The sequence below is a fragment of the Lipophrys pholis genome (assembly GCF_963383615.2).
Source record: "Lipophrys pholis genome assembly, chromosome: 1".
Taxonomy (NCBI): Eukaryota; Metazoa; Chordata; class Actinopteri; order Blenniiformes; family Blenniidae; genus Lipophrys; species Lipophrys pholis.
Window position 1 is genome coordinate 47,269,105 of NC_137635.1, and position 19,456 is coordinate 47,288,560.

A 19,456-nucleotide genomic window follows, 5' to 3' on the forward strand; every position below is an offset into this window, starting at 1 on the left:
GTGATGCCATTAGCCCCTTGATGTCAAAGACAATGAGGTTGACTGTCTGCACTCAGTCTTATTGCAGCTCATTGCAGGTCATCCGCTGCATTCGCGATCAGTTCCTTCTTAAGGTTAGGTAGCAAAGACACGGTTTTAAGAAACTCAGAGTAGTAAATAAAGTAATACATTTAATGCTCAAAGTGGGATAAGAAATCTGAAATGACTCAGTCTGAAGGCGTTAGGAAATATTCAGCTTAAACCTCCATTGCATACAACTCAGACGTTTCACTTTATTTGCTTTTGCATTTGCTATACTTTTTTAATAGAAAACAAATTTAAAGTGTTTTGTGTTTCTGTGTATCTCATACAGTGATCCAATCAAAGCGCCATATTTCTTTTATCACGCTCTTTCCCTCATACCCCTGCGGAGCTCTTTCCTTGAAAGAAGAGATCCAGTCTCCTTTTTTACGAAACCCAGACCAGGACGCTGGCTTACCTTGGCACAACTCAATCTCCGGGGCATCTGGAAGACGGGCTGGCACGTCTCTGCCACCGACATGCTCGGCTGTCAGCCGCAGATCTGGCTGCACCTGTTCTGACAGCTGGAGGTGGGAACATCCGACTCATCCTCTCAGGACCCTGAGACTGCAGCCCCCCCCCCCCCCCCCCCCCAATCACCTGTTGCGGGTATTAACCTTTCCTGGATGCTCACTCTGTAAGTGACTGCTGACATCGACGTTCAAGTTTAAGAACTCACCAGGCACATACAGAATATTCAGAGCAATGTCCAGAATTTCATGTATGCAGTACATATTCAGGCAGAGAGGGTTGGAAGTAATCCAGTAAAGAACACCTGAAGGAATTAATAACTTTCAAGGTTTGATCGACCTCCATTGCTTTAAGCTGTTAACCCATTTCTTATTCTATGGAAGAAAAAAAAAATCTGAAATGTTGATTAATTTATTTGTTTTGATTCCCCTTCAGCAACTATCTTTGTACCATTTCGAGCTATTAATTGGATTTGAACTGCGATAAATAACTGGGAAAATTGGAGTCTTCTAAAACTTTTGACTGGCAGTGTCGATATAACATATGACAAACAAAATACCTCTAAAGAATTTTTCGAAATTATGAATTCATCTTCTAAAGTGAAACCTTATCGTAATTTACATTGGAGTTTCCCATTTACGCAGCAACCTTCTGAAAACGATGTCCGTTTACATGGAAACGGCAGAATTTCTGAAAACAATAATGGGCGACAAAACTACTAAGTCCCGGGAGAATATGGACTTGGAGTCATGAGGCTCTGGAAAGTGTTGCCTTTGCCCGTCTACACGACGACTGAGCCCGAGCATTTTCGAAAGGTCCCATCTTGGAAGCAGTTAACAAAAACTTGTGTTTTCAGTGACTCCGAGCACCGTTGTCGTGTAAAACGCAACAAAGGTTTTGCGTTTTCACTTGAAATTGTTGCAGTGGAAACAGGCCCTTCAATACAGGATGTAGTGGGAAATCAACAAGACACAGATGGATGTGGTTAAAGGAGGCAGCCACAATCAAGACAAAAGAGTGGGGGCACCTTAAATCCGAAGGATGCTTTCCACAGACAAAAACTTTTTGAGAAAAATATCTCCCCTGTCATGCTTCACTCTTCAAATCAAAAGCAACAAACGAGGGAAACAACAGCAAAATGAAGTGAGTGCGTTTTTAATGTCGTTGTCATTCGTGGGCAGAGCGTCACATTGTAAATCTGCGGCCAAACAGAGGCTAATAAAAAGGATGGATCCCTGTAACCCGAGTCAATATGGAGTCAACAAGTCTGGGCTGTGACAGGTTTATTGAGGCCATTCATTCAGAGAGACGAACCCTTAGCCGCTGTGCACACAGATAAGGGATGATTGCAGAGGAGTGCAGCCAAATACACAAGCGCAAACCTGAGAACAAGTGACATTCAGAGCGAGCACGATCGGTACGAGGCAGCAGTGTGAAGGACAAATGTCTCCTTCCCTCTTTATCTGTCTTCCATCTATTACCACATAATGACAACCTCGGTTTCCACAAAAGTTTCCTCTTGAAACCTTAATATTTTCCTTTTTCCTCCGCTCTATCGCGCCACATCAGCTATCTCTGAATCTCAGATGATAATTCCTGCCTCTGGCCTCAGTAACTCGTTTCGGTGGGCAGGCAGACCGCAGAGTTTAGAAAGCTTTGATCATCCATAACAGCTTGAGGGAATATGACATTCATGTTGCTCACGAGTACATGGTTTTAGTCAATAATTGCTATTGCAGCACTCGGAGGGCAACGGTGAGAAATGTTGTTGATGTTTTCATTTCTCCCGTTCATTTCTTACCATCTTGTACTTTGGATCTTTAAAGGCTGAAGAATTGATTCCAATCTGCTTCACAACTCAATACAACTGTCTTCGACTAATGAAACTGGCAATATGGCTGCGACATTGTTGATCTACAGTAATCGTTGTATGGCTGCACGTTGGTATAGTGCTTTGTACTCTTGCTTCACATTGAGATTTCCACTGGTTCGAGTCTAGGTTTTGTTTAGAAACCTTTCTGTGTGGAGTGTGCATGTTATCCTTGTGTGTGCATGGGGTTATTAATTATTAGTATTTTTTGGGCTTTTGTTGGGATAAGCTGGGATCGTCTCTGACTTCCCGTGCCATGAAGGCCTCGTACACATTTTCGTTGTGTTTTGGGCGTCCGTTTACTCTGCAGCAATGGTTGAAGTCACTGAAAACACAACCGCTGCACTTGCCTGTTTATAGCGTAAAAAGAGGAATTTTCTTGGTGTGGAATTACTGACTTCACAAAATGACTCTACTGGCTAAGCTGCAGTTCTTTGAAAAGCACTTGTCGCCATAATATATACAGTAAGACATCTTGAGGGTTTGGAGGTTGTGTAAAGTCAAATTTTTTTATCTTTCATCAAATCACAAGCCTTGGTATATATTCCGCATCTGTGCCATTTTGCAGTCGTGCCTCCAGCTACTGCGAGCACTCTTTATTCTATTGAAAGTTCCTGGGTTTATGCTGTGGTCTTACGCCTCGGGGAAGGTCACATTTTATGATTTGCGAGGTCCGTCTTTCCACTCTCGTGTGTACACGTGCTTTTATGGAGTGGCCTGAAAAAAATGATAAAAATCATTACCGGAGCATTGGAACAACACATCGGCTGCTGTTTGCAGTGTGTATATGACAGTGGTCAGCTTTCCTAACCGATCTAGGTCATGCTACATGAAGGGCAGCAAGTTCATGAGAATTTTATATAGATGCAATCAGATATTTTGTGGGTGTCCAGTTTAAAACAATCTTTCATTACATTCACAATAATCACATTATATATGAGTGATAACTACTATTTCTGCTGCTGTAGGCGATGTCAGGGTGAGAGCCGTCCACAGACATGCAGACCTTTCTATCATCATGATGATGATGTAGCCTAGCAACAGCACACAGGTAAGGTCTAATATATATAAAATGAACGTTCAAACCTTCTATTCTTGTCTCACTCTTACTTGTATGTGTATAAGTGTTACCTATGCTGGTTTATCCAGCTGGCGCCGGTCACAGCTGATTATGGGCAAAGTCAAGGTGCATCCTGGAAAAGACATACACGGAGAGAACATGCAAACTCAACACCGTCTGTGCTCAAATGACATATACTCAAATTTGCTTTTTCAGAGGGTCCAAGTACCATTGTTGTGCAAACTAACTCGTCAAAACTCTATAAAAGTTTATTATTTTCACTTGAAAACATTTTTTTTAAACAGGGCCAAAGAGCGTTAATGATGGTTTGATAGAGCAGAGGAATATGTACATGTCATCACATGGAGAAAAGCGTTTACATCTTGTAGAGATTCACGTCATGTTCCTATAATTGCTGAACAAGAGGAATTAAAGCCGCTGTGTTTTATGCAATGCCTGGAAGTCCTTGTGCAACACGAGCAATGCTAATTTGAAACATATTAAAAGGATCAACATTCAAACACAATCTGGAATACAAAGGAAGGTTTTTTGATGAGTCGAAATCTAATCAGCACTGCTTAAGATGTATAATTCAAGTGTTCAGTGTTCACTTTAATGACTTCAATCATCACAGTTGACTTGCTTAAGAGACATAAGTCTGCGGCTCAAACTGTTTTCTCCTGGCCGCAAACGTGACTCGATTACATATGAGAACACACCTGACACAATCGAAACAGAATTGATGTTTTCTAAAAGCGACTTCTTCCCTAAGTGAGAAATCGGCAAGGGAACTGAAGAAAACAACTTTTGAGAAATACAATTTCCTCAAGGATGCTGCTTTTTGTTTTATTTTTTTTTGTTTTAGGTTTTTTGTAAATAAGACTCCCGTCCTGCTTGAAGTGGAACGATCTATTTCCCTGCGCTTTCTTTTGCCTGAGTTTCCTGACGCCTGCAAATCCAGCGGAGAATATTCGAATCCTATTTTAACACGCAGAGATAAGGTGACACAGCATGATCTCCCGCTCTTAAAGGATTAGCCCATAGCTGTCAACATGATTTGTAGCATCATATGCTATCATTTCCTCCATCAGACAAATACTTTGTGTTGCAGCTCAAAGGGCGTTTCACGCCTGCTGTGCTGCTGAACGTGTGATTCGGATCCTTTTGTGCCGGCGAGGGCCGAACTGACAGCTGATGTCTTCCACATATTTTGGTCAGCAGATGTTGTTGTTTACACTGTAATAAACACAAATAAGAGCTCCCATTGGATTCTCACACAGGGGCATCAAATGGTCCACAGTAATTGTATTTCTCATTTGAGCTATGGGTAATGGCTCTCGACCAAAGAGTCGCACTGTGGGTTAAGTACAGTCTCTGCTTCATCTACACACACAATGCTTTCCATTCTGTATTCTGAGCAGCTCTGCCTGTAGTTCCTGTCGGTGGTGTTTGTTAATATCAATAACCGGCAGGAAATTAACTTCAACCTGACCTGTTACCTGGCAACACATTAACAGTAAACAGAGTCTGCAGGAAATGAATGGGAGTCAATGCAGTGTCCCCAGAGGATATGGAAATGTGTGTGTGTGTGTGTGTGTGTGTGTGTGTGTGTGTGTGTGTGTGTGTGTGTGTGTGTGTGTGTGTGTGTGAGTCCTCGTTCTCCTATCGTCGTGGGGACCTTAACCTGACTGCTCACTAACCACTGAGGACTCATGTTGCTGTGGAGACAAAAATTGGACCTCTAGTTACATAAATCCTCATGTTTTTAGGAGAAGGTACATTTTAAGGTTAAGATTAGTGTTTGGCAGGTGGTGGTTACAGTTCAGTCGACATGAAAATGATGTGAGCTAACACAATGTCCCTGGCAGCTATGAAAAGAATGTTTTCGACTGTGTGTTCACTTTATCGTGACCGAACACATCAAGACATCCACATCTTTAGAAAGAATTTATACTTGGGCCTCGCTGACATGACAATCTTTTCAAGTGAAAATGCAAAACATTTGGGTGTCCTGTTTACATGACAATGGTACTCCGCTGAAAAAGCAACTTTTTGAAGAATGACTGCCAAGATGGAACCTTTTAAAGCATTTCTCTTAGGGATTAATAATGTATTTCTATTGTATTGTATTCTACTCTATTCGACAATGCTGCAACTCGTCGTGTAAATGGGCGAAACAAAACTTTTTGAAAATGCTCAAGCTATGTTGATGTTTAGATGGTGAAAACGCTGCGACTGGTGACACATTTCATTTCCCATTTTTGTATTTCACAACAATTTAATATATTGGATATGTATTCTAACAGAAGCGATTAAAGCAATGGCCTTGAAATAATAATTACGATTTCTTTTTTTTTCTTTCCTCTGGATGTGGGTTAAGTAATTTAACGAGCAATTACATTCATTTTGGCAACACAAGTGGTCATCGGTGATTAAAATTCAGCTCCAAAGCACAAGTTTCATTTGATCAGGCAGGTGTGAGGTGAGATAATACTGTAGCTGATAACTTCAGTGACTTAACTGAGAAGAACGCTTACTGCCTGACAATTGTGTTCTTTGATAGTTCAGTTATTTTAGCTTCAGGAGGATTACATGACACATGCTCCACAATCTGGCTGGTAAATACTGAATGTGGTTGAAAGTTTGTGCAGCTCCACATGAAACTCACTCTGTCTTTGACAATGATGATTAAAACAACTGAACAAAAGAACTTTTACGCTATCGATGTGCAAACACCCAGATAGATACCAACTATAGAAAGAAAATATTTTCTTCTGGCAAAAGAGGGTACTGACTCTACTTAAGGTTTTTGAGGTTTTTCTAGAACGAGCCATCCATGGGCGATAAGGATGTTGGCTGTCAGAAGTGCAGCGTTGCATTAATCTCCTCCTGGGGGTTTTAACAGAACCCCAACATGTTCTGTTACCCCGTATAAAACTTTACAATGCTCATTGATTTTAGTGCTTCATAACGCTGGATGGGGCAAACAAGTTTAAAGAACGGACAGTTGCTTGACATTGGTGCACTCCAGGGATCGATATATCATGAGATCCATACGGGGTTTCTTAAGGCAAAGACTGTGCAGCTGCTTGTTTGACCTTTAAGAATCTTCCTGTCTGCCTCGCTTGCATTGATCTGACCTGGAGGGGAGTTGCAGCCCATCAGGCATTGAGCTGTGGGTGGTTGGTGTACTTGTGCCCATAGTGTGTGAAGAAACTCTCCATTTTACTCTCCATTTTAAAAAAAAAAAGGGGCTCCTCGAGGTTGTCGGACACACTTTGAACTCGCACCTCTTTATCATAGAAAGACTTCATGAGAGACTATTCATCTGTGAACACACCAGTGTTGAAAAAATCTTAATGAGGAAGTTTTTCCCCTGAAGTGTAAAATAGCTTGATTAACGTACCAGTGTATAGTGGAAAGTAAGCCTGCCAGTTTACGTTAATGAGTATGAAATTAGTTTTTACATCAGCTATCTTCCTCACGAGCTGTATTTGAACAGGATATACATCAATTCTTCTATTTTGATTTATTCTTAAAATACAAATTGTGCAAATTGATAGAATTATTGTTGAAAAAAGGCCCTGTTTACAAAACAACGTTTCCAAGGTGAAGATACAAAACTTTCATTGTGTATTGGAATTCTGTTTACATGACAACGGTTTTTGGAGCCACTGAAATTGCAACTTCTTGAAAACTGCTGGAGAACATGAAAACTCTGGACTCATATCTCTGTCTCATTTCAGCATCAAGACAATTTGTATCTATTGTAGCCCTTCAAGGAAATACAGAAATAATACAACGCAGTCAAAAGTGGGAAGGGAGAGGATACTCTGCTTTTTGTTTTTTTGGGGGGGTAAAATTCAAAGTTATCCTCTCACTGACCATTCTAAATAGAACTAGAAAGATAGTTCTCACCTGCAAACTGTCAATGACGTTCACTGTCTCCTAAAAGGTGTATTCCAGATGGAAAACATGAAATTGGAGTTCAAATCAGAAGTAGTAACATACTGTGTAAAGTGCTGTTATCGAGGAAAAAGCTGAATTAAATCATGTTTTTCAGCTTGTTATGTCAAAAATATTCATGTGAAATGGGTAAAGTGGTGAAAAAAATTATACAAAACCGCTCTTGCTAAAGAGAAGTAATTGCTCCTCTCATGTTTATTGATTGTAGTTGATGTTGTAATAAATCACTGCGCTTCTTTTAGGGATGGCAGTGTCCTTGACAAAAGAACAACCTGTCACTGTAAAACCAGGAAACCACAGAATGAAGCGTTAAAGAAAACAATAACTTTATTCTGGTCGTGTATAACTTCTTATTTACACATATGAATGCTTAATAAAGTTATCTACTTCTGTCTGTACAAATGGAGACTCACTACAGCTAGAAAGGAGAAGGATGGGATGTTGTGCAAATACAAAATACACTGATGTACAGTTACCATAAAAATGCTATTAGGATAGCCAACATTCATGCACAAGAGCTGTTATCCTTGGGCTTACTGAACATACTGCACTGAAAAAGGCATACAAACGGTTGCTGAAGTTAGAAAAAAAAAACATTCTCAGAGCACTAAGTTAAAGGCAATCGAATTTGGGTGTTTGTTTAGTGACTTAGTACGCCGAGGAATCACTGGAGATTGATGACTGGGAATTCCATGGACACGAAAAAGTCGAGTACATTAAATATACAGGTGCATTGTGGTTCAGCACATTTCTCATTGTCTTGTACAAGGTCAAGTGCAAAACTTTTGAAGAGGAAAAGTAGAGACAAATGAATGGAGGCATTGAGAAGCAGGAATAAATTAGCACGTCGTGATGAATAACTAGCCGGGAAAAGAGGAGAAAAGAATGCTCAATTCATGAAAATAATCCAAAAAAAGAATAAATTAGAGAGCTGGAATAAAAGCTATACTGACTTGTTTCATTTCAGAGAGAGCAAAGAACCTCGGGAATTACTGGAGGCTCATTGTTAGGTTGTTATGTTAAATAGATGCGCCATTACTTAGTCCAAAAGGCATTTGCGGCATGTTTCGAATTTCTCTTCTCATTTTGGGGTTCCATTTAATTTGTTGACATAGAGTTACATTTTTGGACCTGAATGGATAAGCTCATCATATAAGGGCAGAATCAGCAAAATAAAGAAATGTTGTGTAAAAAAACAAAACAACAACTAGTCAAATACGTCACTTAAATGAACATTGAGCCACAGCCTTCCTTGTTTTCCTTCACGTTTAACCCTTTAAGAGTCGTCCTCAGTTTTAATGATGTGGAAAAGCGTGACGTTAAACAGGACCTGGTGGCCATTGTTCCAGCCGTAGAGGGCGCGGTCTCTGGCGTTGTAGTCCAACATGGACATGTGGAAATACTGGTTGTGAAAGGGGATGTCAGTGTATTCGTACGTGGAGGTTTTAGTGGAGTAGGCGTAGTAAACCTTGGCTCCGGTCAGGTGGGAGTTAGTGATGTAGAGAGTCCCACAGATCATGAAGGACTCACCGGCGTTCCTCTTCGAGTACTCTGTGTTCCACGTGCTGATGATCTGGAGCGTGTCCGGGTTCAGCTGGCTGATGACAATGTTCCCGGCGTTCTGGTTGGTGGCGTAAACGGCCCACAGGCCGAGCTCGTCGGCCATCAGGTCGATGTCCGAGAAGCCCCCCCAGGTGTATGGGTACACGTTGTGGAATCCCGCCGACTCCAAGGCCCGCTGCGTGACCACGCGGCCCGTCTCGAAGCTGTATCTCACGATGATGTTGCTCTGCATCTTGTTGTAGTACAGAGAGCCGTTGTACACCACGTGGTTGGTTCCGGCCCATTTGAAAGGCAGGTTGTAGGTTCTGGACTCGACTCCGGCCACAAAGTCGGTGATGGATTTAAATTCTTTTACGATCTTGTTGTTGGTGTAGCTGTCCATGTACCAAACCTAGAGACAAAAGAAGACAATAGCATTTTTGTGATGCCACATTTGCAGGGTAAAAAAAGGATCAATACAACAGTATGGGAATGAATTGAACTCTCTCACACGCTCGTTTTCACTTTGTGTGAATTTTGTAGGCGACTTAACAAAAACTGACTGATGTCATCTGCAAACAGGATCATTCAAAGTAGCATTAGACCCTGATTACATGAGAATCATTCACTTTTGTCTTCATTTACTTGCGGCCATTAACTAAAACACTGAGCCCCCAAGAGCAGAAGCATTTATCGTCGGATGTGTTGTTGAATGAACTTGGTCGAGGAATGCTTCAGAAAAATAAATCAAAATTTGTTGAAATCCAGGAAATGATAGGTCAACCTTTGAGACAGAACACAAAAAATAGCCGACATTCAAATCCACAAACAAAAGCCGTGGTGGGCCAGTTGCAGAAATGCCTCTCACCACAATAACAACAGCTTATCTGCTGAATGTTGCTCTGGCTTGCATGTCCATTTCAAAAGCAGCGAAATCACACACAACACAAACATTTTCTGAGGTCATATTGCACCTTGTACATTTATCTATTAGAATAAACACCTCCAAGTATTTTAGCGTGATCTATTAGCCCGGTATTCCATATTGACCAAGGCAAAGGTTTTTGATCAACTTCATTCATTCATCTTGTTAGTAAATCTGCTTCCACTTCTGTGCATGACATCTCATGTTTGTGCTCCTTTTCATACGTGAAAGCCTTTTGTAGGTAAAGTGCTATGTCGGGGAAAAAAAAAAATCAGTCTTAATGAAATGAGGGCATTATGTTACGTAGGAGCTGAAGCAGCAGGTGGTCCATCATTTCTTAAAGTCCAAATTGTTTCTTTTACTGACATTGATGAGGTCAAGCTGGGAACAGCCGGAGAAAAAAAAGAGACTTTTTCTAGTCAATAAATTCAAAATTGAAGGTTCAAATGGGTTGATTAAGACTTTCAGTATTTATAGTTGCTCAATAGAATAATCCATCGACTGTGTTTTCTCACTTTGAGTGATGTGAATGGTGCATCATGTACTGGTCACCAGTCTATCACAACCCAGAGAAATGAATACACATCTAACCACACATTCACACCAACAGGCACTAGAGTAACCAACTTACCTTACATGCATGTGTTTGGATAGTAGGAAGAAGCTGGATTAACCAGAGAAAACCAATGTCTAACATTTAAATTCTACTACTGTTGTACTGTCATATCGGGAAAAACAGAGAGGGGTTTAAACCTTCACAATGGGCTTAATGCAGTACTGTAAAGGTATTTATGATGAGAAACTGGTGAATCGTAATAAGTAGGCTTGGTTTATTCCACAGTGAATCATTTCTCATAACACATAAAGCTGGGGAGTGAACGCACAAGACTGTACAATTTTTACAGTATTTGTGAATATGAACACCCAAATATTATCAAGCAAGTAAACAAGCTTTTGCTTTTTGTAATTATATGGCTGACTTCATAAAGGTATTTTCTCTTAAGTGCTTGGCTTTCTTAACATCAAGTGGGACTTGACCTCGAGTTCACAGCGCGTGAAACTGATCAGATACTTCAACTTTGTAGTCTCACTTAGTTTATGTATTTAGTGGATACATCAACACTCTCATCATCTCAAGGACTCTCTTCTGCTGCAATGGTAGTAGGTTTTACTTTTTAGGTAAGCTTCTTTCAAAAAAAAATTTTTTTTGTAATTGCTATGCTGAAGGTGCAGCCTCTTTTAAAGTGAAGCCATTAATGAGTTCAGGATTCATTGGAAAATTGACAGAGTCTCGCCCATTGTGAGCTTGAGCCATCGTGAGCTCGACCCATTGACTTCTACTGACTCCTTAAAACACGCTGATCAAGGACCCATGGCAAGAAGTAAACAAAGAGGGAAAAAAAAAAACATCTACAAAAAGTTTGTTAAGTGTTGAGTTTTTATCTATTCAGTTCCGGCCACACCCAATGGACAAACCACACACACACGCACACACACACACACACACACACACACACACACACACACACACACACACACACACACACACACACACACACACACACACACACACACACACACACACACACACACACACACACACACACACACACACACACACTTCCACTCCTCACGAAAGGTGCTTCTGAAGTTGCTTGTTCTCTGTCATCATTTGCTCAAACTCTAAAAATCATGTTCCTCTTTTGTTGTTGCCTCTTTGTTAGTTCATGTTCCTACTTCTGTTACTGTCTAGATAGAGCTGCTCAGGCTGGCTTAATCAAATAACAGTTGTAAAGTATTTGGATCAGTGTGATAACTGCAAATAATATATGTAGCACAACAAAGGTATTGTATGTTATCCCCTCCCCCTCCCCCTCAACTCCTCTTCTCTTCTCTCTCTTCTCTTCTCTCTCTCTTTGTGCGTTCCCCGCCGGTCGTGTACGGCAGCCATGCCAACTTCTGATGGAGAAGGCAACAGGAGGAGACTCCAGATCTCTCCCTGTTGCAAGAGCAAAAACTGTTCTGACTCCGAAGGCTCTCAATCACATCATATTGTTGGCCCAAGCTGCCGAACAGGACAAGGGCGGAAAAAAAAGAAAAAAAAAAAAGTGTTGAGTGTTGATCTATTTAGTTCTATTTAGTTCACATCAAACATCTTTAAGCATTCCTGTGTGAACTATTAAACCGACTTTCAACTCACCCTGTTGTTTTTGGGCGACGCCTGCGGGTCGGTCATCCACGCTCCGAATCTGGTCCCTGAAGTTTTCACCGTCAGTGGTCCAGTGATCTTCATCAGCTTCCCACATGCTGCGAACAAACCACACACCTCTGGTAACAAACGGTACAATGGTTTGACGAGAATAGAATAGAGTGTTTAATACCCTTTTCTCACGCAACAACAAATTTTACGCACTCCTATCCGTGAGTCAGAGCTGGAAACATTCTTCTAACAGAGTTTCAGATTTGAAGTACTTGAGTTGCACTTAATTCATCTTGCCCGACACTTTAATTGTGCCAAATGACAGTGGGCTATCACTTGCACACTAGTTTGCGAGTTTCCTATTAAGTATTGAAGCGCTATTTAATCCAATCAGTCAAAGCTTGCACGCAGTGAATACTTAAGCACTCGTCTTCAGCTCTGACAGATTTTCAGCCGCGTCCTATTAGCATTCACGTGTTAGTTATTTATGATGACACATTGACACCAGCCCTCTCTGTTGATAACCTGGCAGTTGGAAAATTGGAGCTTTAGTTATTCAAACCCATGTTGAAGGGAAAAGCTGCTCTGGAAGCAGAATCAATGTTATTCGCAAAGTAAAAACTTCACTGGGTGGAACAGAGAAACAATACAACAACCTCTAACTTGAAGTAAATGCTTTGGAATGAGCTTGGGCTGTCATTTTTCTTTTAGAACTCGGTGTACAAAGCTTTCTGATCTCGCCACATTTTACCTTTAGCTTTGAAAAATGTGGCTTTTTTTAAAAGCCGGTGACACTATTTCAGCCCCTGTTAGCAGTTCTGTATCTAAAGAGCCAATCTGCCCAGAGCTGCAAGAAAAATGTCTATGATCCCCTCGCCATGGGATAATCCCAGGTCACCATGCGGGATTTGCTGTCCCGTTCTTCTCCTTCTTTTTTATTTTTTTTTATAAAGGACTTACTGAGTTTGCTCATACAGTTGCGGAGCCTATTTTCCAGGTTTAGGACCCTCTGCTGCAGCTCCTCGTAGTCATACGCTCCCATCTCCTCCTGGATGCCCATCAGCACGCCCGACAGGTTTCTGATCTCCTCTTTGAACTGGGAGATGAGCTTGGCGTCAGTCTTGTACTGTTCCAGGACCGGGATCAGTGGCTGCAGAGACTCCATCTTTCCCTTTAGCTCCTGGAACAAAGAGGTGATGCATTTCAAAAAATACCAGTTCTTAAGACATAACTGCAGTGAGATGATCTGTATAGATGTTAAGTCGTTCCATCAATTGATCTAATTCACCCCATCCAACTCAGGGTCATTTGGAGCTGGAGTCAGGGGGTGGGGTTGGGGGTGGGGGCATACTGGAAGCGTCGCCAGTCCATCACTGGGTAACTCATAGAGACAAACAGTCACACACACTCACATTCACCTGCAAGCAATTTAGAGTCACCAATTGACCTCAAACTCATGTTTGTAGTCTGTGGGAGGAAACCAAAGTACACAGAGAAAACTCCTAGCGCAGTATATAGGCTCATAGAAAAATCCTAGTGGAGTGACATCATGACATTTTAGTAATACTTAATTGGTTTGAGTTGCACCTTATTGAGATTGGTCAGTTTGTAAGACAGAGAAGAAAACCACTCATATTGCATATCAATTAGCTACATGTTGTAACTTAATAAAAATCACTTCTAACTGAATTCTTGTTTAAAACATTGTTTGAGAAGGAGAAAAAAGAATACAAATAGAGCATTTGTGAGCAAGAAAAGTACCTGAAAAAACCCAAAACATACCAAACGCATTTATTTAATGTGTGACCATAGTCATAATTATCACAGTAATTCATCCTGTTAGTAGTGTTGTCAAACTTCGGTTTCAAGAAACGATCAGGGGAAACACACACTCTCCCAATCACATAGAAATAGATGTTTTTGATCTGAAATCCAGACAGTACCCATAGAAAAGTCATGCATTGTAAGAACATTCATACTCTACACAAAAAAAGCCCTCAAACCTGGACTCTAACCGGGTATTTTCTCACTGGGAGGCGAAAGCGTTAACCACTACGCCACCATGTAGCCCTTTATAATAAATTCATTGGCAATTATATGTTGAGAAATTAATCTAACTAAAAAAGTCTGAACATGCAATAATTTTTTTGTTTTCCGTCAGTAAGCAATGCAACTTCTGAATGTACAATTGCAAACTACATCTGCTATAGTGGTCATTTTAAAATGTATTTTCCTTAATACCAGCTGTCAGTGAGGCTCTGCTATTTCCCACAAATTTCCTTCATATTTCCAAGAGGAGATCTGAGTTATTTCTAGTAAAAAAAAAAAGAAGTGAGGTGCTGCCCAAACACTCCATCGTTTTCCTACAGCTTTGTCCTTGGCTGCGCAGCTCATTGCAGCCAAGGACAGGAATGAAGGTTTGTTCATTCAGATGCTGCTCAGGTATCTTTAGAAGTCATCCCTTTTTCAGGTTTTTTTTTTCTGTGATGTTTCTTACAAAGTTGAACATCAAACAAAAACATACCTGAAAGTTTTTGTTGACGAGCGTCTTCCTATCCGATTCTATCTGTCGGAACTTCGACCGCAGGCCTTTGATCTGACTCTCCATCCTCATGATGTACTGAAAGTCCCTCTGCGTCCGCAGGTTCAGCACCTCGATTGACTGCGACATGTTCTGGACCTTTTGAAGAGAACGACACAGCACGCCATTGATTTTTCTATCCACCGCCAGATTAAAATGTCCTCCGTGTTCAGCCACTGCCATGCTCCCAACTTCTACAGGAACAAATCAACATTTTGACCTAAAACTTGATTGTCTTTTACTTCTACCTTAAAGTGTTGTTGCACTATTTTTCTTGCCTATATTCATTGTTTTCCTATTTCTATTCTATTTTTGAGGATATATAGCGACACCATAAGATGTCAAGCGAGAAGAAATTACGATTCCAGTTGTACGAACAGCAGAATTAACATTAAAGCTTGCGTTCAACTCTTTGACCTTAGCCTTGTTTAACAAAAGCTCACAATACTTCTGCAACATGCAAGCAACAAGATATATGCTGCACGATCTCGTCTCTCCAGCTCCAATGATGACAAACCATCATTATAGGATCACGTCACCAGCACGTTGCACAACAGTCATGCATTGTGCTTTTTTTTGGGCTGTGGTTGAGGGATTCTGAAATGGCCTCACTGACGCCCCGAGGCAGCTTAGTACATTAGTGTCAGAGGCCCCATGTGAATGACAGAGAGCAGCCTTTGGTGAACAACATTAAAATGTAGGCTCGTGCAATAATCCCTCATATGGGAAAGTGACTCCATTGCTGCGCGGTGTGTTTGCAAATAATATCAGCACTGTCACAGAGGTAATAATCAGATGTGGGGTTTTCAATTTGATGTTTCTCAAAGCAGGCTGTTGAATTCATCAATACTTTGATGAATGTGATTCAAACAAAAATAACACCAGTTCCTGAAAATTCAGATTTTTCTTTCTGATGCAAATCCAATTCCCGATCAAATGCATAAAGGCTGCAGGTTTTTGAAATCTGACCGGCCCCGTTGAAGAAAACTCCTTTAAGTTTCTTTTAAGGTGAGCTGAAGCGTGTTCTCATCTTCACAAACAGCCATTCAGCTGATGTCATCCATGTAATATATGCAGAGGGAGAGAATGGGGTTATGGACCTGGCTGGTGCAATCTCTCCGAGGATTCGGGCAACAAAGAAGCATATGAAGAACGACAGAAATCGATGTGATGTGTCTTTATGGGTTCAGGTGTGCTGGTGTGTTTACAGTAAAGGTGTGTAAATGTGTGTATTGGCAAGAACACTGGCTGTGTGTGTGTGTGTGAGTGCATACCTTCTCCAGGAGCTGGCGGAGCTGTCTGCCTTTGGCATCTCTGGAGCACAGATTCTGTTCAGGTGCTACCACGGTGCAGATACAACGGCCGTCTGCATCCTGAGCTGAGCTGTACACCTGCCACCCCTCCTTCGGCCTGATGGTCTGCATGCAGAGACGCGAACACACTCGTGAGCCCACAGCCAACACATCGACAGAATAAACAGCGCTGATGATATCAACATTATAAAACTGCAACACACAGAGAGAATTTTCTGGTATTTCTATCTGCTCGTAGGTCATCCATTCATTCACCTCATGCAACCAACAAAGCACTCTGTGATTTCTCTCTTCAACAACACATAGCATTTCTCGGTCCTGATAAATAACACGGATCCTCACAAACACCTTTATGCGAAGTCCTGCTGGAAAACACAGATACACAAGTTGGTGGAAGCTTTCGCTTCTTGTTTATTACATCCGATATGGTCCACAGCTGTACTGTAAATATCTACAACCTTGTGTCACAAATTTTGATAAAATTATCACGATTTGCAGCATTAAGTTGATCAGATGCACAAACAGCATCTGTATTTAAACAGCACAATCCTGCAGTCAAATACCGGTAAGCCTTAGTCGGCAGACTCACAATTTTTATTTATTATTCACTCAAATGATCTAATCTGGAAGGACATAAACATGAAGAACATTTGAACTTTCTCACGTTCACACAACACTCAGCAGCCTTCGTAAGTTGGCGACAACAAAGTGCACAGCTTTGCTTCATCCCGCTCGTCCTCGATTGTCAGTCTGAGCAGTTTAAAGAGCGTTTGAAATCAGCCGTGAAAGATCACGTCCCCCCTGAGCAGGAGGAAACGTCACACCAAGGAGAAAACGAATGTTTTGACTGATCAGTCTCACCGACAGTGGAAATTATATTACTGTCATGAGAAGAAATGTTGTCTACAAAAAGAAATGTCAGCTCAAACCACAATATGTTTTTTTTCTATTTGTGTTTTTTCTGCACTCTTTTTACAACTCCTCAGTCCAATCTTGTTTTCTTGCTGTCGTCTTAACATAAAAAGTCAGAAAAAAAAATCACATCAAATCTCCAAAAGATTGTTGGCTGTGATGTTCAAGATCTTCTGAATCAAAGCGAATTCACTCGTTCTACATTGTCACGATTGACTTGAATACATCTCATTTAAATGTCAACCACATACTGTGAGAACAGGATATTTCATGTCATGTCTGATGTGCTATATATGATATATTCTTGTTATATATACTGTTGAAGACTGTAAAACTGATTTGAAAAAAAAAAATCTACATTTTTCTTTCAATTGACTTCTGTGAAAGAATGGCTGCACACATAATAGATCAGAACAGAACAGAACAGAACAGAACAGAATAGAATAGAATAGAATAGAATAGAATAGAACTTTATTTCAACTTTATTCATCCCCAAATGGGAAAATTAAATTTACCAAACACAGGCCGATGAGTGGAAGTTACTAAATATGGTCACTGACTCTATAAAGGTCAGATAAAAGCCACAAAGAGCAATACATACTGTACTCATATGTGTGGATTTATATAAAAAAAAAATTTTTTTGCATTCTTGTACTCAGTGCTTGACGCAGTGGAAGAAAAGGTGACACTGAACTGAAACATCTTGAGGTCATGTGTAGTATTTAATATATTATCAGACACTGAATTGCAGTGAGAAATGCAACAGTTTCTTATGAGATCATATCTGAATGGATATAAAGAGAGAGGAAAAAAAATACATCCTTTTCTGACTTTGAAGTGAAAGGCTGCTGAAAAGAAGCTACTTTCCCTAATCTGGTAAAATGGTCTTTCTCCTGTCTCTTGAGTGACGCACATCCTTTCCCCTCGTCTCGCTCACACATTTCCTCATAATAAAATGATTCTGTCACCCAGCCAAGCCAGATGCACTCTCCGATTGGGCTTTCTTTTTGTGTGTGAGAGGAACTCTGCACAAAGACTTTTTCTCCAGTTAAATAATTCAGACAGCTGGCTCCTCTTTTGTCTCAAGGATTAATTCAGAGTTTTTGACCCATCTGAATCCAGTTTCGAGGATTCCTTCAGCGCCTCAACATTTCCTGCTACAAACCAACTCCACATCAATTCTGCACATTTTCAAGCATTGCGATGTGATACTGTGTGAGGACGCTGCTTCGCAATCACTTCGCAAACACTGGCAGTGGGATTGTTCTCTGCATGGGTGGGATGAACCTAATCGACCATTGTTCTCGTCCAAATGGCTTGGTGATCTGCAAGCTGCTCCTTCTCATTTGTGCTCAAGCTCCAAAATGCATTATTTCTATTTCTGTGGCTTTATGGAATATTTTCTTATGAAAAAACAAGGTTTTGAGAACAAAGAAAAAACTGCATGAGACATGCATGGATAAATGAAAGATTTTCCTCTTATTGCAGGTTTTTTTTTTAGTTGGGAGGGGCATTCAGCTTAACTAATCTACAATTCTCAAATTCTTCAATTTTCTTTTTACTTTTTTTTTTTCTTTTGAATATACAAAACTGTCCAAAATGTATCTCAGGCTTATCTGGTTGATAAACAAGAGCGCAGTGAATGTGCTCCCACCTCGGCCAATGCTTAAATTCACATTTTCCCCTCAGTAATATTAATATCACATGCATTTTTGCACGTCAGTATCAAAGTAGGTGGGTCGACAAGTTTCATCAACAACAGCAACCAAACATCCAATATTGGCACAGCATACAACCACCTCCACTCAAGAAAAAGACATTCCCAAACACATGAACTTTACATGACGCACCAAACAGTCCGTCAGGTTGAATCTCTCCTTCCAGCCAGGAAACAGGGGGCAGTTTTCATTGAACTCACCACTGAAGGGCAGTATCCAAACAGCAGCAGGAACAGCAGCGGGTTCAGAACCACGGACAGCGACCACATTCTGTCGGATGCTCCCGGTGTCTCCCTCCTCCACGCAAATTCTCACGCAAGTTCTTGCACGGCAAAGCTGGCTCCTCCGCGTCCACTACGTGCTGGTACAAACCCCGCTTTCCTGCGTAGGAGGGGGGCTCATCCATCCAGTCGTCCCGCTCGTTACGCGCGCCATGCGGGGAAAAAAACTGCGAGCTGCGCGGTGAGGAGGGGGGTGTGAAAGTTTGTGGCACACGAACACGGCGAGCAGCCCGCAAGCGTTCAGGTCACAGGAGTCCTTCTCCGCGGATGTGACATCATCCAGCCGCCTCTCTTCACTTCAAATGACTCGACCTTGCGTGAGAGGAGAAACCACCGGCAGCTGCGCGCAGACAAAAGTTGCAGCTGGCAGCATTCAGGAGCAAATAAGAAGGTGGAGGAGCAATATCAGAGCTGCCGCTGCGTCTTTGTGTGCGTGTGTGTGTGTGTGTGTGTGTGTGTGTGAGAGAGAGAGACAGAGAGAGAGAGAGAGAGAGAGAGAGAGAGAGAGAGAGCGCGAGCATGGAAACAAGCACAAACACAGTGTATAGTTAGTTGTA

General features: G+C 41.3%; 1 protein-coding gene across 1 annotated transcript; it reads right to left on the reverse strand.

The window, feature by feature from the left end:
- Positions 1-7,592: 7,592 nt before the first annotated feature.
- LOC308123933 (noelin-3-like) lies at positions 7,593-19,344 on the reverse strand. The gene is made up of 6 exons (XM_080486681.1): positions 18,819-19,344; positions 15,950-16,093; positions 14,619-14,774; positions 13,055-13,274; positions 12,095-12,201; positions 7,593-9,381 (listed from the first exon to the last, which is right to left on the reverse strand). Exons 1-6 carry the CDS (start codon positions 18,885-18,887, stop codon positions 8,704-8,706), a joined length of 1,374 nt encoding a protein of 457 aa, XP_080342807.1. The 5' UTR covers positions 18,888-19,344; the 3' UTR covers positions 7,593-8,703.
- Between the last annotated feature and the right edge of the window lie 112 nt (positions 19,345-19,456).

What these genes read in the sequence shown, in the direction of transcription:
- LOC308123933 (XM_080486681.1), bottom strand. Translation starts at nt 18,887, where the DNA reads ATGTGGTCGCTGTCCGTGGTTCTGAACCCGCTGCTGTTCCTGCTGCTG. An exon ending in TCCGCCAGCTCCTGGAGAAG is followed by an intron (nt 14,775 to 15,949) that starts GTATGCACTCAC and finishes TCTCTTCAAAAG; the next exon opens with GTCCAGAACATGTCGCAGTC. An exon ending in TCGTCAACAAAAACTTTCAG is followed by an intron (nt 13,275 to 14,618) that starts GTATGTTTTTGT and finishes TCTTTGTTCCAG; the next exon opens with GAGCTAAAGGGAAAGATGGA.